This window comes from Calliphora vicina, chromosome 3 (genome assembly GCF_958450345.1).
Source record: "Calliphora vicina chromosome 3, idCalVici1.1, whole genome shotgun sequence".
NCBI lineage: Eukaryota > Metazoa > Arthropoda > Insecta > Diptera > Calliphoridae > Calliphora > Calliphora vicina.
Window position 1 is genome coordinate 128,140,261 of NC_088782.1, and position 22,385 is coordinate 128,162,645.

General features: G+C 27.4%; 1 protein-coding gene across 1 annotated transcript; it reads left to right on the forward strand.

The window, feature by feature from the left end:
* Window positions 1-8,807: 8,807 nt before the first annotated feature.
* serp (chitin deacetylase-like protein serp) lies at window positions 8,808-20,914 on the forward strand. Its single transcript, XM_065506508.1, has 5 exons — window positions 8,808-9,286; window positions 14,479-14,648; window positions 15,064-15,313; window positions 18,945-19,263; window positions 19,381-20,914. The coding sequence occupies exons 1-5, from the start codon at window positions 9,235-9,237 to the stop codon at window positions 20,207-20,209; spliced, it is 1,620 nt and encodes a 539-aa protein (XP_065362580.1). The 5' UTR covers window positions 8,808-9,234; the 3' UTR covers window positions 20,210-20,914.
* The last annotated feature ends 1,471 nt before the right edge of the window (window positions 20,915-22,385 follow it).

The window sequence follows — 22,385 nt, forward strand, 5'->3', positions numbered from 1 at the left end:
CAAAAAATAAGTAAAAAATCGAGGTTTGTGGACCGATTTTCTCGATAAATAGCAAACGAGCCGGAAGAATTCCGGAGATATTGCTGTATGAATCGTGTATGTAAGTTATTTGGAGGCTTCAGAAAGTTGATTTCAACAGACAGACGGACATGGCTTAATCGACTCCTTTATATACTTTATAGGGTCGCAAATGAAAAATGTAGAAGTTACAAACGGAATGACAAACTTATATATACCCTTCTCAAGAAGGTGAAGGGTATAAAAACGAGGTAGTCGGGGTTTTTTGCTTATATCTCAGCCATTTGCGGCTCGATTTGAAATAGCAACCGAACCGGGACTATCGCGGATGTATTAATGTATGAAAAATGTATGTAAGATATTTGGGGGCTAGGGAAAATTGGCTATATTAATCCTGAATATATATACTTTATGAATTTATTTACTTATTTTACACACCCCCAGTAGAGAATGGATTGTATTGGACCCAATCAACTGTTCGAAAAGGGTGCAGTTTTCATTGATGGATCCAAGATGGAATCTGGTACAGGGGCCTGGATTTATATGGCAACCACAACGGTATTAAACGATCATACAGACTATCTGACAAATCCAGCGACTTCTAGACAGAGATCTTCGGGATCTGGAAAACCACGATGTTGATAAAAATACACATCCCGGAGGGGTCTACTACGAAAATTTATATAGACAGTCAGGCGGCACTTAAGGTATTGAAAATTCTAGCATAGTGGAGGACTGCTGGAGAGCTCTTGAAGAGTTATTAGTACAATACTCAATAAGATTGTGTTGGGTACCAGGAAACATACAGGGAAATGGGGTAGCAGATGAACTGGCCAGACATGGCTCAGATCTGAACCAGAGTATTAGGGACCTCCTACTTGTCGCTACTACAGGCTAATCTTTGACAGATTCCGAGACTCCACCAAGCAATCCTGGAATAGTAGGACGGATTGCCAAGTGTCCAAAGCCTTTTGCCCAAAACTGGATGCAAAGGCAACCAAAAATATTAATTGGTTTGGATAGATGAAGTCTCAGAATTCTACACCATTTCCAATTGTATTTCTAAAGTTTCTAATTGTATTTAAGAAATTTCCAATTCAATTTCAGACATTTCCATTTGTATTGCTGTTGGGAATTTCTGAAATTCCGTTGAAATTTTCTGAAACATAATTAGAAACTTCTGAAATACAATTGGAAATGGTGTAGTAGGAGTGATAACCGGTCACTGTTCAATTGGGGCCTTTATAGGTAAATGGTATAATAGCACACTGGATTTTTGTAGAGTGCAGAGGATTAGACTACATAGTCATATATTTAAATGGCTATGTACTAGATTTCTAGATGAACTTGGAAGTGTTACTGGTTGTAAATTGGGTAACATATTAGGTTTTATCAGGGGAATAGATTGGCTATTTAAAGGATATTCTACGGAGAATTCAAATCTGTAACCACTTTCACACTCTTTTCGCAGATTTGAAATTTTCTTTTTGTTTCTCCTTTTGTTATCTTTAAGACACTAGATTTCTTCTTCTTTTTTTCTTTATGTCCCCTGACTCTTTAAGGGAATCACAATGGACCTTATGGTCTTGAGTAAAGATTTTACAATCTTTACTCAAATCAAACATCAGTTATGTCATTTTCAAAACTATTATTGGCCTGTCCTCCATTTTAACTTGTTTAAACTGTGTCCTTTTCGTAAACACTTCAAAAAACAAACTCAACTTTAACAACTTGTAATTTTACATTCCCCCTGCCATATTCTATTATAATTATTGACTTTTTTTTTACTTTATAGCGAGTATTTAAATGTTTTATTACATGTTGGCAAGGAAATATCAAAGTATTTGTTTGGTATCCATTCATATACTTCAATGCATTATGAAGGATGTATCTATTTGCGGCATGCGATTTAGTTTTCTAAAATAAAATGCATGTATTTTGTTTTAACATCATCATCATCATTATTTTGATGATGTTGATTATTATGACTTGTTATTTTTAATTTACCGCGTGTATTTTATTTATTTTTTTATAATTTAAATATTGTGGTTTTTGTGTAAAAATAAAATTAAATAAATAAAAAAAACTGCTACTAGTAGTTTGTAGTTTTATTTATAGTTCGTGGCAATTAAAAATTGTTTGAATTGTTTTTTATGTATTTGGGACATGCAAAGTAAATGGGGCTATTTTAATGTAAAACGCTAGAACAAATAAATATAGCAATAAAGAGAAACATACATATATTCTAGAACATAGTTTTTAAATCCTTTAATGTTAGTTTAAATGCTATTGTGATTCATTTGTGGCCATTGTGATTTAATAACTATTGTGATTGATAATGATTGCTAATAAGTAGCGGAGGTCGAGGATATTATGCTAAATTGGATAATATCTCTTTTATTTTAAAATTTATACAAATAAAACTTAATTTAATTATTTCATAGAAAATACCGGTCCAAACATTTTAGGTTAATTAATTATTTACTCCAATATAGCAAGGCAGTTTTTTTTTCGTTTTTCTTATCTTTAACAAGCATTAGCAAATTATTTAATATTTCTGTACAGATAGCAGTATAATTCAAATCAAATTCAAAATCCCCATATACGTCAATTTAAAAATAATAAAATTTAAGCAAAAATTCAATATCTTAAATTTGTTTTTCAAATTATTTACATAAATGAATAAATTACAAACAAACAAACAAATTAATTTACATATGTTATTTTATATTAGTTATATAGTATTTTTTTTACAAACATTATGCTAATATTTGAAATAATTATGACATTTTGGCGAATATTTATTTTGCCTTTGAAAATGTTGGCAAAATTTATAGTTTTGACAAAGAAAGAAATAAGATTATTTCAAATTTTATAACAATAATGATGCCTCAACATACAAATGAAATCATTTTAATTTCAGAAATTAATCAAATTGTAATTTTATACAAAAGAAATTCAGATTCAGTGTTGAACTGTTGGCAGCAAATATCAAGGTATTAGTGTGTATATTTAAATGCTAAAACGATTGATGGCTCAAGGTCGAGTAGATCTTAAAAAAAAATAAAAAAAAAATCTAAAAAAAGACTACTACTATTTATTAGAAATCTTGGCCAACAGCGTCACAACGGCGTAAACAACTTCAGCCATACAAATGTTGTTTTACTAAGTTTGTAAAATTATGGAGAAAAAAAAATCAGAAACAAAAAATCAGCTAAAATACAAAACATTTTAAATCAAAACATCAACTAATCAAACTACACAGCATTAATAACAACAACAAAAAACTACACAAACGTCAAACATAAAAACAAGAAAGACTATAAATGATGACGAACTATTGACAACAAAAACAATAAAAAAAAAACAAAACGATTTAAGGTTACTTTGCAAACTACACACAAACAAAAACTTATAATAATAGAGAAAAAATTTAAATGATAAATATTCAAGAAATTATAAAGTTAAAGGTGTAACCGGCCATATTTCTGAATACAACATGAAAACTTAATTCACAGTGGCAAGATTTTGAAATAATTTAGATAGAAATATTTAGTTTTTATCTCTAGCTCCACAGCGGCATTCAAATAATAACTGAATAGATTAAAGATTATAATTAGAAATTGTAGGATAAGAAAATTTCTATAAAAAAAAAATATTTTACCCTTCTAAGCTTTCCTATATTGATATTAAATCGCAATATATACTTAGATTCTAGAACTTGCCTGTCTATAAATATTTGTGTTAATTCTTAAATATATTCATCACATTTTTGGCTTTGATTTCATACCTTCTACCGTTTGTTTTACAGTTGCAACTCCCCCCTCAATCACTTGATTCTTACTGAACTGACCGCTTTGCAAACATATTTCCAGTTAACATGTACCTCAGTTGAAATTTCCATATAATTGCACATTCAGACTGCACTTTAATTTTGGCCCGAAATCTAAACTGGTGTTTATAGCACTTCAGTTAATTTCACTCACAGCTGACACTCTTCAGAACAATTATTTCAAAGGAATAACACAAATAAACGTTTTTAATTATTTATTTATTTATTTATTGGCACAATTTATATCACAATTACATGTTTTTATTTCGCATTTAGTTTATTATTGTTCTGTGCATGGTTGTAAAAATATGTAGTATTTGCAGTAAGACAGAGATGTTCATTGTAATTTCATAACTTAATTTGAAAGGTACCAAAATTACTTAATTTCGAGTTGATTTCGGGCGAAATCATAAAATTACTTAATTTGGCAAGGTCTGAATGGGCTATAAATTAAATTCGAATGATTTGAATACGAATCAATGTTCAGTGGTCAAAATTTTGTATATTTCGGATTAATTTGAAATAAAATTTTATATTTCTTTTATATTCAGAAAAAAATTGTTTAAAAAAGGGCCCATATTGGAAAAAATATAGATTTTTCCAAAAAAAATTTAAAAATTTTATGTTTTGCGTTACAAAATATTTATTTTGATAGATATCCCACTCGAATCCCACTAAGGGACCAAAATTATCTTCAAGGAATGGACCTAAGCTTTCTTTTGAGCAAAAAACAGAAAAAGGCTCCATATTGGAAAAAAAAGTTCGATTTTGCAAAAAAAAAAGTCAAAAATTGTATATCTTGAGTTACAAAATATTTATTTTGATAGATATCCCACTCGAATCCCACTAAGGGACCAAAATTATCTTAAAGGAATGGACATAAGCTTTCTTTTGAGCTAAAAAAAAAATTAAAAAAGGGTACATTTTATAAAAAAAAGTTTTTGATTTTGCAAAAAAGTCAAAAATTGTATGTTTTGAGTTACAAATATCTAAGCTTTATGTTAGCAAAAAAGGGCCCATTTTAAAAAAAGTCAAAAAAGATTTTGATTTCGGAAAAAAAATATTAAATTTTTTTTATTTTTTTTTAAAAAATATTTTTTTTTCGAAAGATTGAAGAAAAAGCTATTCCCGATCGGAAGAGGTGAAGGGTAGAACAATTTAAAAATATAAAAAGAGGTAATAGCTTATATCGCAGCCATTTGTGGACCGATTTTAAATTCTAATCAAACCGAGACTGTAGTTGCTTTCAACATACAGAAGGCCAGACGGACATCACTATATTGACTCCACTATCTATAACCATCCAGAATATATACTTCATGGGGTGGCAAATATAAAATGTAGAAATTACAAACGGAATAACAAACTTGCCACTCATGGTGGAGGGTGTAATAAAGTGTCGTTGAAAGAGACATCTCAATTCGAATAAAAAAGTAATCAATGCCGATTTTCTATTATTTAGAATTAGGATATATTAAAAATTTTACATTTTCCTTCGAAAGAAGCACAAAAATTTAAAAATATGAATGCTGTATGACAGATGAAGGAACAGGTGACCTTGAAAAGCTTTTCCAATATTAAGGCTAGAATTTGATCTATATAGAGCTACAAACAGATGTTGAAGAAAACTACAAGATGTAAAACCAAATTTTCTTAACTAATTAATCAGTTTAAAATTATCTTTATTTTTTATTTAAAGAAAGATTAAACAGTATTTATTTTAATCCGTAAATAGTTAACAACTGTTCACAATTTGTCGTGTAAAATAAACTTTAAACATTAAAACGTAAAGTTTTATGTTTGGTCCTTTAGCTCGTTTAAATTTGTAACCACTTTTTTGGTAAAACTTTTGGTTTGGCTCCCTAACTTTTGTTCGTAAAATTAAGTAACAATCATTCACAATAGTGACAAAATATAAGATTGAAAAATATTTTTCGTTATCTGAAGAAATTTTAAACTATTTGATTATCATTTTCTTTTGAAATCAAACTCTATGAATTTAACATATATTTCTCTAATTAAAAATAAATGGTGTTTTGAAAAATATGAAATCATTCAAAGTTTCAAAAAGTCCAAAGATTTTCTAAAGAAATTTTAAAATAAATAAAATTGTTTTAGAATAATTTTAATGTTTTTTTTTATCAAATTTTTAAGTGTTTCTTGGAAAAACAAATGTTTCATGAAACTTTATAACAACTAAACCACTAAGTAACAGTCATTCACAATAGTTATACAAAAAATCGTATTCTGAAGAAGTTATAAATGTTTTGATTTTCATATACGTTTCTGTTTTCTTTTCTACCTAAAACTGACAAATATTTTGTCCGAGGATGTGTAATTTTCAAAATGTAATCATGAAAAAATAAAATATTTTACAAATGTAAGGTCCACATTTCAGAAATGATGATATTTTTTCAAATACTAAAACATTTGAAAAATTTTTTTTTTTCAAAATTATAAAAAAAATAAATGTTTTAAAAAATAATGAAAATACTGGTAGTCTGATAGTTTAAAGACTATATAGAAATTTGTTAAATTTTTTAAAATTTTGAAAATTCGAAATTTTCAATTTTGAAAAAAAAACAAATCATTTTCTCATAATTTTCTTTAAAAATGAAATTGTTATACTTTAAAAACTTAACAAATTGTTAATTGGAAAGAACATTTTTGAACTATTTGAAAATTTTTAAAATTTGAAATGATGAAATGATTTGAAATTTCATAATATCCTTCAAAAAATATGCTGTATTTACTTGTTGATTCTTAAAAACTTGAAAAATTCTAATTTGGAAAATATATAAACCAAAAGTATTGAAGATTTTTGATATTGAACATTTTTGATTTAAAAAAAATACAAATGTAGGGTCCACATTTCAAAAATGATGCCATATAAAAAGTTGAGCAACATTTTGAAAATAAAAATCTAAAAATTCGAGTTCTAAAATCATTTATATTTTATTAACAAAAAGTGTATTTTCGTTACACTGTTTTTGAAATCTAACAAAAAAAAATATTGTCTATTTTTAAGCCCACATCCCAAGCATATAATAACACTAATATACTTTTTAATTATTATTATATTAAAATAGTTTTTTGGTTACAAAATCCTCAATATACACAACTATAAATAAAAACGAAACAAAGTTGAAAATAACAAAAATAAAAAAACATAAGAAATAAACAACAATTGGTATTAAGCTACAACGACATTTAAACACACTGTACAATAACTGTCTGTCTGTCTATACATGGTTGGTATGGTATGATATGGAATGAATGAATGAAATGCTTCGTTGAGTTTACCATCCCATATAAGATTAAAAATAAAAAAAAAATGCACGGCTTAATAGTGAGTACATACAAGTATGTATGGATGTATGGCAAGATGCTGTAACATGATTTGTCTGTTGATATTAAGTGTCAAAAATTGTGGCACACTTTTATAGCCAAAAAAAAAAAAAACTAAATTTTATAGTTATTTATAAATGTATGTACATTATTATTGGGTATACAAGAGAGAAGAAAAACCAAGAAATTGTTGAGGATTTGTTTAAAATCAAGGTCGTCTTATAAAACCAACTAGTTTTGATTTTTGTATGTACAATATACATATATATTTTTTTTTTATTGCGATGACAAACATGCTGTGGCTGATTATAACACACAGCACCAGCAGCAGCTATCCAAAACACCAAACAACCAACCACACTTTGTATGTCTTTGTACATGTACATATGGATTTGCTAAAGTAATAGGAGTTTTATATGCAGTTTTTATTAGTGCTTTTTTTTGTGGCCAAATGTATTTTTGAAACAAATTTCAAATTTCAATTTGCATATTTAGAGCGAGAAGATGTTACTTGCATGCAAATTTAATTGACATAATTAGTTAAATAGCACTATGATCATGATAATGATGATGAAGAAGATGACGTTGGCAATAATAAGATTAAATATTAATGCTAAATGATTATATAGAGCTTAAAATTAATATGGAATATATTAAATAAATAAATTTAAAATTTAATTAAAATTGTTGTTTATTTTGTGTAAAAAAAAAGTAAACAATATCATGCCAACTCATTTAAATGGCTGAAAAATGTATAATTTGTTGCTCCTTTTTCATAAATTACTCATTAAATCAATGATAAAGAAACCACAATGAGGTTTTTGTTGTTGTTTTTCCCAACACAAAGCAGCCAAAGAAATTATTAAACAAAAGAGTTAAGACACAAACATTATTTACATGCATTACTTAATCCCCACCACCAACAACAACAATAACAACAAAAGTTACCACACCATCTTCTAACCCACCACCACACCTCATATTTATCATACACACACGCACACACTCATTCTCAACACACACCCGGTTTAAAACCTGTTAAAACAACAACAACCAAAAAGCTGTTTTTGAGCTTGCTCTTTCAACACAAGAGCTATTTCCCCTAATTGCCAGAGAGAAATTCACCACTGTGGCTCAAAGTAATTAAAATTACCCCTGATAATGCAAGGCTTGCATTTGATTATAAAAACCCTGCTGACGTGCGCAAGGCGCTCTCTCGTGTTTTGTGGCACGTCGCGTTATGTACATTTTAAACTAACAAAGAAAACAACAAGTGTCGTTAAAGACACACTGCAAAACAAAACCAAAAAACAACAAAAAAAACAAAACGCCAGTAACACATTAACAATTTTATAATATAATTGTTGTTTTTTCTTTATCGTGGTACGTTTGTTCCAAAGTGGTTTCTTAAATGAACAAAACAAGATTTAAACAAAAAAACCAATAAAAATTAGCATAAAATCGTACTTAAAATTATAAGCTCTCTCGCTCTTTTTACGGGTTTTTTAGTCCAATTTCAATCCAAAAGAAAAAGCTTAAACTGAAATTCACCTCTTTTAAGTGAGACAACAACATTAGAGAATTTCACCTCTAAGGGGGTTTTGAATTGAATCTAAGTGTGTTTTTTTGTAGTTTTTTTTTTGCATACAACTTTTTGTAATAAAAGAAGAAGAAAATCGCTGATCACTCTTTAACTTTTAAAAGAAGTTCGAGAAATTTTTGTGTGCTGCGTTTGAAAGTGTCAGTGTAAATGAAACATTGATACCGATCGGAAGGACAAATTGCAGCTAGTGCTCTTGTGCTTGAAGATCAATTTTATAAAATTGTTTCGTTTATATTAAAAAAAAATAAATAAATAAAATATATAAAATAAAAAATACATATAAATAAGTGTGTTATAACGTTAAAAGAAATCAGTTTATAACTATTTTCTCAACAAACACAAAATATATAGTTCAAGTGTAAACGAATTAAATAAACGAAAAAAGATTTGTTTTTAAAAACGAATCAATTTTTTTAAAAAAAACAGTTCAAATATGGCGAAACTATTTGTAGTTTTTGCCGTTTTAGCTGTGGCTGTTACAGCAGGTAAGTTATTTTTTTTTTTTTAAAAATCCTCTAAGAAAGAAAACAGTTTGAAAATCTTTAAACAAAATTTTGAAGAAAAAAAATTAACTAATTTTAAAACCTTTTAGTTATTTCTTAAATAACTTAGTTTTTTCTTAAAACAAATTTTTTTTAATTAAAAATTGCAATATTTTGAAAATTTTATAAAATTTTAACAAAATTTAAGTTAAAACTTAAAAAATTTACAACACTTACACAAAATTTCATCAAATGTTGCCAAAATTGTATATTTAGTTAAAATTTTATATTTAAACTGAAAAAATATAAAAATATTTGAAATTTTTCTTAAAAAAAATTTATTTCAAATTTAAAAAAATAAATTTTAGTGTTCTAAATTGAACATATTTTTCATTTTAAACAAAATATAGACAAAATTTAATCATAAATTATTGAAAATTTTAAAATTTAAAAAAAAACAAACACAAAATATTAAAAATTTTGTCTTAAAAAAAAATTAGTTTAACATTAAATTATGTCTACATTTTATAAATAAACTCGAAATGTTGGAGATGTTTAAAAAAATTATTAAATTAAAACTAAAGTTGGTTAAAAAAATAAGATTAAAAAATACTTCAAATCAAATTTAATAAATTTTAAAGAAAATATAATTGAATTTTGATCATTTAAAAAAGATAAGATTTGAACATTTTTTATATCAAAATAAATTTTTTTTACAAAAAAAAATTTCAAAATTATTTTTATATTTAAAAAAAATTAAACAAAAAAATATTTTAGATTTTTAAAATTTTGCTCAAAAAGAAGTTTTAAAAAAATTTCTTAGAAACTTTTATTTATGATTTTTTATTAATCAAATTATTTTCGAATAATTTTGAAATTTTGTAAAAATAAAGTTTAAAAATGTTTATTTCAAAAGTTTGATTTGAAATCAAAATTTTAAATAATTTTTATTGCAATTATGTAAAAATAAATAATTTTGAAGAATATTAAAATTCTGAAATTTTTTCTAATACTAAAACTTTTTAAAAATTATACAAAATATTGAAAATAATTTGATAGTTAAAGGACTATATAGAAAATTGGTAAAATTTTTGGAGATTAGAAATTTTTAATTATGGAATAAAAATGATCAATTTTTTTATAACTTCCATAAAAATCTCTCAAAATTAATTTGTTATGCTTTAAAAACTTAACAAATTCTGAATTGAAAAGAACATTTCTGAAATATTTGAACATTTTGTAACTTTGAAATGTTCAAATTACAAACTAAAAATTTTCAAATAATTTTTTCATATATCCTTCAAAATCTTTTGTATCTATTTGTTGTTCCTTAAAAACTTATAAATTTAAATTTGGAAAATATAGAAACCAAAAATATTAAAGATGTTTTATATTTTATAAGTTATCAAATTAAGATACAGAGAATGAATGTTAAACAAAATTTTAGATTTTTATAAAAATTTTCTGAATTTTTAATAAATTCGCTCAAAATCTTTAGAATTTACTTTAGACTCTTTAACTTATCGGAAATTTGAAAAAGAAAAACTTATTATTTCGAAAGATTTACAAAAAAAAAATTATTAAGAAGAATTGGTTCTTTAAATTTTTTAATAACAATGTCTTAAAAACATTTTTTTAATTGCATCTTTAAGCAACTATTTTTCATTAGGACAGCTGTTTACTTCAGCAATAGCTTCAATTTCAAACACAGCCCAGATTTCTAAGCAATTTTTATGCAATTAACAACCTTGTTGTCATTTCATGTGAATGGCCATCTCGAAGAAGAAGATAATGTTTTCAAGTATTTTTATAAGCCATTTTTAAAGACAGCTATCAGAACATCTGTTAGTAACTATTTGTAATTAAGTTTAAAGTTTTCTTCAGTAATAGAATCAATTGCGGAGATTTGTTGTCATTTAATGTGAATGACAAATTCAAATATGAAGCTTTTCTAAGTTATTTATGTATGAATATTTCGTAAACACAATAATTTAGTGACAAATCAGCTGTTAATACATTTGTTAGCAACAATTTGTCATTAAAACATCAGTTTTATAGAGCAATATAAAAATTTTGTAACTAAATCTTAGTGATTTTTGTTATCATTTCATATGAATGACAATTTCGAAAAAGAAGAAAATAACAACAATTAGTTAAAATAATGACAGATGAATTAACTTAAGGTTTTATGAGCCTAATTAATGATAAGTCAGCAGTTTTGGTTAGCTAAATAAAAACTAAGGACACAATACAATCAAAAAGGTTAGTTAATTGTTAAATTTATATTGTCACAACCTCAGGGGTAGCCAATTATTCTACACATTTTAGATTTTACTTCATTTTGAAGGATTTTCCAGAAGCATTTTTATAAACACTTCACAATCCGTTTTCTCTGTGTATGAAAACTTTAACAGTTTTGTATTAAAACTGCCATTTAAATATGTCAGTGTCATAAATTTTAGTCTAAAAAGGTTAAAAATTTAACATTAAACTTAATATTTTTCAATAGTTTACAACTATCAAAATTAATTACTTAAACTGTCAATAAATTTTCTTAAAGAATAATGTCAAAGTAAAGTAAATTTATGGCTTATTACTTTCAAAACATTAAATGCTTATAAAACTAGCAATGAACACCTAGTTTATATAAAAAAAAATCATTGACATTTCCCACAGATTGATTGATGGATTAGCTAATTGATGAATTGTTTATTTATTTACTATATTTAAAGAAAAAATAAAAATCAAATTATAAAGAAGAGAAACATACAAAAAGGATGTAGCTATAACTAAAAAGCAAGTGGAAATAACAATCCCTTTTACTTTTTTATACAACATGCATGCAAGTAAATTCCTTAAATAGCAGACAACCTTGATAACAACACAGAACCAGGCAGCAAAGCAAATCAAAAAAAAGGACAACTTGACCATAATCAAAATAAATGATTAAATGCCCACCGAAAAAAAAGCAAACAAACAAACATTAAAATGGATTTAAAGTTTTATTACAGCATGAAAATGTAGTTAAAAACAACTTTCATTTTTTTCGCCAACGCTGCAAGACAACAAAAACAAAAAAAAATATATATTTATATTTATCAAAACTATAACTCAATACCTAAAGGCTTGAAAGTTACATTCAAACATTTACAGCAACATACATATGTACATGCATATGTATATAAAATAGAGACGTACATATGTACTTACTTACACTTAGCTATTTTTGTTTACATAATCTCACACATACAATACATTCAGTTACAACAAAGTGTCTTGAAGATAATTTGAGAAAAAAAAAGTTGAGAAAGAAATAAAACAACAACAAAACAATAATAATAAAAACACCTTTGACATTTGAGACAACAGCTTAACAACAACAACAACTATCATGCATTTTCACAAACACCGTTATGCACCATTGAAAATGCTAAATTTTAATAGAGTTTCCCCACTCTCTTAATAAACGGTAATGGGTTTCTGTAGAAAAAGGAGGATTTGTTTAAAAGAAATTACCAGCAAAATATAAAGAAAATAGTTTAAAGAGTTAAATTGTGCTATTAAATATAGAACTCTTTAAGAATTCCTACAAAATAATTTCACTTAAAAATAAATTACAAATTAAATTTCAAAGAAATTATTAATTTTTAAAAGAATAATAAGATTCTAGAATTAAAAAAATTCTGGAAATATTAAAACAAATTCAAAGTAATTAAAGTGAAATAAATTTCCTAATTATTTAATTTACAAATTCATAAAGCCGTTACTTTCTTTTAAACAAATTTAAACTCTAATTTGCAATTGTAATAACAAATTTTTCCCACATTCCTACACTCACCACATTCCCACAATAACCCTAATTGCTATTCACCTCTTTGTGTGCAATTTAATGTGGTAACTCCAATTTACATAATTAGACAATAATGTCAACTGATTTAAAGAGGAAAAAAAAACGCGACAATAAACTACTTGAAGAAAAAGGCCAACTTATACAACCATTTACGAGTAGCTCACAGAAAGCCAGTTTTTTCAAACAAATTAAAACAAAATTCCTTAAATAGTTTACAAGCAATTAAACACATTTTATGTTAAGTTTTAAGAGCAACCACATATTAATATTTAGACAAGCCACTTACAAGTTAAAACCAATCTAACACTTGCTTAAAAAGGTGGTTTTAAAGTTAAAATAAAAGAAACAGCTTATATTGATAATAATAATAATAATAAATATTAAATAAAGCCATAGATTTTTAATAGAGCTAAATAAAATAACAAAACAAGTACTAGTATGTCGGCATAATTTATGGTTTATGCAAATTATATTAAAACAAACTGGCTGTTTAAAACCAGCTGGCTTAATTATTGTTGCCAAGTTGAATAAAAAAAAATCTAAATGAATTCTAAAACTTTATGGAAAATGTCAAAGTATTATAAAGTATAATAAAATATTCATTAAATAAATATAGGTAATTACGAGCAGTTTTAAAACACCTTATATGTATTTATATATACATTTTTTTAATTAATTTAATTCAATTTAACCGTCTTTGACTGTTTAAAGCATTTGTAACACATTTTTCTGTTAAACAAATTTAGTAAATTATATTGAATGTCGTTTGAACAGGAAGTTAACATAACGTTTTTTTTTGTTTCTATTTTGTATTTGGCTTTATTTACGTTTGAAAAAAACCTACTTTTCGAAAAACACGCTTTTATATGCTAAAGAGTATTAATTATTATTTAAAATATATTAAACATATACAAAATCTAAGAAAAACATTTCCGGCTAAAGAAAATTTAGACAATATATAATTGTTGGAGTTAAATGATTTAAAAAGTTCTTAAATTTTTAGTAAAAAATCAAACAATTAAGTAAATAGTTTAGCCTTGTAAGAAAAAAGTACAGGTTAACAATTTTATTAGCGTTTTAAAATAAAGTAAGTCAACACTTAACAATTGCAGCGTTGCACATTTCTAGTACTTAAATAAGCATCATTGTTTATGTTTTGTAGTTGTAACAATTACAGAGTTGTCAAGAGTTCTTAGCTGGGCAAAAAACTTTCAGTTTCTTGATTAGTTTTACAATTTCAAACTGTTTTCTTTCAAATTTTTTTACCTATTTTTAATGTTTATTATATGAATTTATAAAAATCTTAAATTTGACTTACCTTTTATTTCATTTTGTTTAATTTTAGCTACTGCCTCAAATTCTGAACGTGTCAAACGTCAAGCATCCACAGAAGAGCCTAAGAAAGAAGAATCTTTCGAAAAGGAATTGTGTAAAGATAAAGATGCCGGCGAATGGTTCCGTTTGGTAGCCGGTGAAGGTGATAACTGTCGTGATGTTATCCAATGTACCTCATCTGTAAGTTGAAGAACTTTTTTTAATTAAAAATAAAACATAAACAAATTAATTTCTAAATAAATTTTTAAAAAATTATAAAACTTTGAATTTTTTAAATTTAAAACTTTTTTTAAAATATTAAAAAAATCAATTTTGATTTAAAAAAAATACAAAATTTTTCATCTTTTGTATTTGGAAAAATATTGAAAAATTCTATTTTCTAAACAAATATGTATATAAAAATCTTTACTTTGGTGTTTTAAAAAATTTCAAAAAATTTAATTTTGTTTAAATTCCTTTTTTTAAAATATTTTGATTTGATAATAATACAAAATTTTTCATTTTAATTTTTCAACTTTGAAAAGTATTGAAAATTTCCAACAAAAAAAAATACAAAATTGTTCATCATTATTTGTTTTTATTTGTACAATTTTAGGGTCTCCAAGCCATCCGTTGTCCCGCTGGTTTGTACTTCGATATTGAGAAGCAAACTTGTGATTGGAAAGAAGCCGTTAAGAATTGTAAATTCAAGAACAAGGAACGTCGTGTCAAGCCATTGTTGCACACCGATGAACCCTTGTGTCAAGATGGTTTCTTAGCTTGCGGTGATGGTAACTGTATTGAACGTGGTCTTTTCTGTAACGGTGAAAAGGATTGTTCCGATGGTTCCGATGAAAACTCTTGTGGTAAGTGAAAAAAAACGATTTTTTTGTTTTGCTTTATAAAAAAAAATACAATAAAAATGTAATTTAAACCGGTGCTACAACCAAAAACAAAAAAAATTAAATGACATGAAAAAAATAAGTATGCAAACAGCATTTTTTTGTGTAAGTTATACAATTCATAACTGGTTTATTTAAAATATAAATTTAGGCCTTTGATATTGAGTGCATTTTAAATTCAGTACTTTAAAGTAGCCATTTCCATTAAAAATAATTTATGTGTTTATTTCTGAATTTAAAAGCTGCCAAATTTTTGACATCTTTTAAAGAAGTTGTTGCCACTGTGCTGTTTTGTTTAACCTTGCTCTTAAAACCTTAAAAAAATAAATTAACACTTTGTTGAGATTACATAATAGAGCAATGCCAATCAATATAAAAAATATATACAACTAATTATAGCTTTCGAAAATAAATAAATAATAATGAGATATGAAAATATATAACAAAAGAGAAATGAGAAAACAATAATAAAAAAAGAACTAAAGGCCAAAAATATAGCAAAACATAAACCATAATATAAATAAATAAATTTAAGTTTTACTTAAATTTAATAATTCAAATGTAATTGAGTATTAAAATCGAAACAATTTAATTGAATTTGTGTAAATTTTAAAATTTAGAGGTTATGTTTTCGCTGCTTTACATTGTTAATGAGTTGAGTATACATCTCTGCATTTATCATAACAATTGGCAACTCTTGCACTGCTACTGACAGCTACGCAATGCAACACAATCAATGCAACACTTGCTTTTCGTATGTTTCGGTACTTTACCTACTTCACATATGAAAATAAACCAACTTTTGCACTTCGCACTGAAGTTGGCTGCAAATGATTGTATTTAACTGCAGCTGTTAGTTTTTTAGTTGCAGCAATAGAATTGTTTGTATTTGGCCCTCTAATCTCGCTTGATTTGAGGCTGTCACTTTAACTACAACTTGAGTTTGTTTTTTTGTATGTATTTGAAAGCAAACCCCACTAAAGTATTGAATGAAGGCTTTTAAAAAATGTTTATGGCTCAAGTCAAGCGTGCATAAAGGAAGAATAATGTTTAATACACTTACAAGGTGTTAAGTTTATAAAGTTTTTAGCTTTTTTGCCTTTGTTTCCCCCGCGCTCAACTCTAAATTCCTAAACCAAACAATTTACAAACAGCAAAAATAACAAACCAACAATTAGATTGCGAAAAATAAAACCCACCACCAGCACTAGAAACCAATAATGTGCAGAAACCAACCATAAATTGTATACAATTGTTAAACATAAATGGTCAATTAACTTAAACAATTCAAAAGATAAAAGTATATTTGTAAAAAAAATTAAGTAAATAAATAAACTATTATATTTATGTTTAACAAATGGAATTCAATAATACAAACACTTAAAGAAAAGGTTAAATGAATTTAATGGAAAATAACAATTTAATGTGTAATCAATGATACAGGGAAATACTGATTCTTCAGCACCAGATTTTTTAATAAATTTTCTAACTGATAAAATAATTCTGCTATTTTTGTCAAAATAAAATACTCAAGAATTTAATAAAAGTAATTTATAGGCATAGAACCAAAAATAAAAACTCATAGATCGAAAACTCTCCTGTCAAAGACCTAACTCAGTTGTTAAAATGTGAATTGCCTGTTAATTTCCTTTGAAACATTTATTTCTTGGTATTTCATTCTTCTGCGAAACTTCTGAAAATTTCTCAAAAAAAAAACCTTTAAATTGCCTTAACGTTTATGCCATACGTTTTGCAATATTTTTTTTTTTTTATTATTTTTATAATCCATGTGGTAATTTAACCAGTACCGTGCGATGACATAACAACTTCTTCATAAGCGTGCAATGCAATATAAATTTACTTAACTTTTACACATAATCTTTTTAACAACTTCAACGAAAAAACGGCAAACTTAAACTGATTAACGTTTAAAAGTAAAAAAAAAACTGTTTTTTTTTGTGTTTTTTAACGCGTGTCAGCAATTTTAAAATTACTTGATGTTTTTTTATGATTTTGGCGGTAGTGTTTCACTATAGATTTGTTAATATTTAAATAAGAGAATTAAAACCTCAACGGAATTTCAAATTATGTTGAGAAACTACAGAAACTTGTACAAAATTTTAATAGAGTTTGAGTTGCAAATTTAATTTAAACTTTGAATTAAATAAAATTGAAAAGTGAGAATATAATTTAAAATATAAAAGTGACATTTAAAAACCGGCTTTAAACTAGATTTGTTATATAAAAACAAAATAATTCTTAGATTTATATAAACAATTGGAATAAATTAAAACAATTAAATCACTGAAATACCAATAATATTTTTATTGCAAAACAATTAAATCTTTAAATGTGAAATTAAAATAATTGTTTATTGTCACCACTAAAGTACACAAAAACAAACAACTAGCAACCCTGTGTTTATTTACAGTAACATTAACATGACATTTGCCAAGCATCATTGTTATTGTTTACATTTTCATATGCACACATTTTCACATGCAAACACTTTTCACTACACCTTTCTCTTGCTTACAGAAAATAGAGTAGCCATCTTATTTAAACAACAGAAAATTAAAGAAAGATTGTAATTTATTTAAAATTTCATGCATAGCACGCAATTGCAAACGAAAAAAAAAGGAAATTTACAATTGCTTGTAAATTACCATTGGCAGACAAACAATGAAACTAAAAATAACCGAAAGAAACTTGAACTTTCGCAAAAATTAAAAACAAAATAACTGCAAACAAAAACCTGCCAAACATAAATATTAGAGTCATGCGATATTTGTAAGAAAACAATACACACAAAATTCCACATAAATTACATGAAATTGAAGTAAAAGTTCAATATTTCATGGCATATTTGTTAGACTTTTTAGTCGAAAGGCTTATTTTTTTCCAAAAACAGCTATAATTAAATTCAAACACTTGAAAACCGTTAAAATTTACCTCTAATTTCAAATAACTACAACTAAAAAAAACGTGACAAAACTTTTTAAAATTTTAAAAAGCAACATTTAATTAAATTACGTCATCATTAATTGTTGGATACAGAAATGTTAAAATTCATTAGCATTCACTGGATGACGTTTGGTTTTTATTTTATATGTCAACTGTTTACTTTCTGTGTAAATATTTTCCAAATTCAAATTATTTTTCCTTATTTCTTCTTTTGTTTTCCATTTGTATTATATTTATATTGGTTTTGTTTTTGCTTCATTACATGTTAATGTTCATTATAAAAATTAAAGTTCAATGACATTTACATTGGCCCCCTTGTAAATGCTGAGTGTTATTAACACTTTACCGTTATTTTTTAAGTGTTTTTTTTTGTGTGTAACTGTTAAAATAGCATAAACATTTAAGAGATTTTATTTCCAATACCTGAGAGTTAAAAATGCATTTTAAAAGTTTAATGAACTGTATGGTGTTGATTGGAAGAAAAGCACACAATTAAAAAAAAATTTTAATGGTGAATGTTTTGGAAGCCAATCAAGCACACACACAGTTTCCCCCCGGTGTATTAAATTTCTTTAAAATTTTCAATTTTACTTGTGTTAACCCAGAGCTCTTCATTTTTATCTTTGTTTAGATATTGATAACGATCCCAACCGTGCTCCTCCTTGTGATCCTGCCGTTTGTGTGTTGCCCGATTGTTTCTGTTCTGAAGATGGTACCGCCATTCCCGGTGACTTGCCCGCCAAGGATGTTCCCATGATGATCACCATCACTTTTGATGATGCCATCAATAACAACAACATTGAATTGTACAAGGAAATGTTCAAGGGCCGTAAGAATCCCAATGGTTGCGACATTAAGGCCACCTATTTCATTTCTCACAAATACACCAACTACTCTGCCGTACAAGAAACCCATCGTAAGGGTCATGAAGTTGCTGTCCACTCTATCACGTAAGTTTTAACAACTTTGTTTTATAGAATTCATAATTTAGTTAATTTCTCATTTGATGAAAAACTTTAATTTCATTTCCGCTTGTTTTGTTTACTCTCTTCCCTCTCTAATTTTAGCCATAATGACGAAGAACGTTTCTGGTCCAATGCCACCGTCGATGACTGGGCTAAGGAAATGGCTGGTATGCGTATCATTATGGAAAAATTCTCCAACATTACCGATAACTCGGTTGTAGGTGTCCGTGCTCCTTACTTGCGTGTTGGTGGCAACAATCAATTCACCATGATGGAAGAACAAGCTTTCTTATACGACTCCACCATCACCGCTCCCCTGTCCAATCCTCCACTATGGCCCTACACCATGTACTTCCGTATGCCCCATCGCTGTCACGGTAACTTGCAAAGCTGCCCCACTCGTTCTCATGCCGTTTGGGAAATGGTCATGAATGAATTGGATCGTCGTGAGGACCCTGCCAATGATGAATACTTGCCCGGTTGCGCCATGGTTGATTCCTGCTCCAACATCTTGACCGGTGATCAGTTCTACAACTTCTTGAATCACAATTTCGATCGCCATTACGATCAAAATCGTGCTCCTCTCGGTTTGTACTTCCATGCCGCTTGGTTGAAGAACAATCCCGAATTCTTGGATGCCTTCTTGTACTGGATCGATGAAATTTTGGCCAACCACAATGATGTTTACTTTGTCACCATGACCCAAGTTATCCAATGGATGCAAAATCCACGCACCGTCAGTGAAGTCAAGAACTTCGAACCCTGGAGGGAGAAGTGTACCGTCGAAGGCAAGCCTTCCTGTTGGGTACCCAATGCCTGCAAGCTTACCTCCAAGGAACTGCCCGGAGAAACCGTCAATCTCCAGACCTGCGTAAGATGTCCCAACAATTACCCCTGGGTTAACGATCCTACCGGTGATGGTTTCTTCTAAGTCAAACAAAAAAACCAACAACAAAAGCCTTAAATCTTAAACTTTAAGCGCAAAAATTTCTCTAATTTAAACAAAACAAAAAAACAACTGCCTACTTCTTTTTCTCTCAAGTTGCAAAATTTTATTTCTGCTTATCTCGTAATTGTTGAATTTATGTTTGCTTCTTTTAATTTTTCCAAACATTCACTTGTAAATATATATTTTTTTTATTATCAAATATTTTGAAATTTCTCCCTCGTTTATATATTTTTTAGTTTTTGCTTATTTCTCCGTTTACTACTTCTTTTTTTTATTATTGTTACAAAATGAAAATTTTATTTTTCACCTTGCAAGACTTTCTTTAGTTGCGTCTTTTAAACTTTTTGTTTTTATCAAAGTTTAAAAGTCATTGCTGTGTTAATTATACATTATTAAAAAAAAAACATGAATTAAAACAAATTTATTTCGTTGAAAAGGAAAAAAAAACAACTAAAACGAACAAATGTTTTTCTTTTGTAATTTGTAGAATATTATGTTATTTGTAACGTACTATATTTAAATATATATATTTTTTTTATAATAAATACATATTGTATCGTTCAATTTATATAAATTAAGAAAAAAAATATTAAAAAAAAACAACAATATAAATTGTAATTATACAACACATTAAACAAACACAAACAAACAAAAAAAAATTAAATAAAAAATTGAAAAACAAAAAAATTTAATTGAGTTTTTAATTGAATAAACAGGAATTTGTGAATAGAAGAAAAATATGTAGTGGCATCACTGCTAACAACAGTGTAGGGAGGTGGGGTGGTGAGAAAGAGCGAGAATGAGCAAGAATCCTTGTTTGGTGATTTCACCACTTTAAAACGGGTTGAGACAATAGGGTTGCATTTATAAAGTAATGAAAATATGTAGTATCTGATTTTTTTGGAATTTTTGGTTATTTTTAGAAAAATATGTTTATTTTCATAATTATTTTGTGGGACAATTTAGATAAACAGAATTAGCAATGAGTTTAGAGAGTCTTGCTTCTTTCCTGTACCATAGCATTTTGGATATTCTTCAATCCCACTTGAGTTCCATCTCTTTTAATGCTCAGTCATAAATACTATTAGATAACACAATCTAGGCGATATGAACACTTTCGTCCTAGGACAACCCGTTTGTTCCGCATTAGTCAGCAATTTAAATTCTCCGGATGCTCTCTTGGCATTAATACTAATTTGTTGCCTAAATTGGGCCAGGGAGAAATTGCAAATGAGAAGACATTTCGCACTTATTACGTGGGAGTTGAGATAATTGATTGCATGCTGTCCACCTAGACGAATACTCGACGTCTTGATAAATTAATTCTCGGATTCATCTCTTGGTTGCACCGAAATTTTCGGTTGAAAACTTGTTTACAGAGAAAAATCCCAAGAGAGAGTTTCCGTGTAGGCCAGGCGCGTATATAGGGGGGGGGGGAAAGGAAATAGTCTTAATATAAGAAAGGAAAAAATTTAAAATAAATTTGACTTTATTTAACCCTCACCCCCCAATGGTTGACCTGGATCCGTGTCTGGTGTAGACTGAGATTGTGTCACTATAAATTTCCGCTTGAAAGTCGGTGCAGTTATTGGGCAATCTGAGAGAAACCTACAAGTCAAGTTCATCAGAGAATAGTCCCTAATCAATGAGCGGCTCTGTCTTTGAACTGTCAGTGTAAACTTAGATCGCGTCACTCCGGAGTACAGACGTTATAACCCAGTCATTCCTTGTCGGCATTCTAAAGCCAAAGTCCAATACCCCAAGATTGATCTGCCAACTATTTATAGGGTACTGCCATGACCAATACAATCCGCCTCCGTCTTAGAGCCGACGTAGCTGAGATAATATATCAATAAAAATACGCCCACTCAAAAGTAGGCGTTGTCCGTAAATAGTTTTGATTAGAAGCAAACATTTTAATGGGATATGGAAAACCGATTTGACAATTCAGAACTTATTTCTGACATATTTGAGTGTTTTTAGTTATATGCCTTATTTGAAAGCTTATAGCAGTCATTTATTGGCCACTTTTTTTTACCAGTAAATAAAAAAATCATTTATTTTGGAACTCAAACATTTTAAGGTTTATGTAAAAGTTAGTATTGAATTTTTTTTCTTAATCTAGTCGCCGCATACCTAAATAGACTAAATGAAAGTG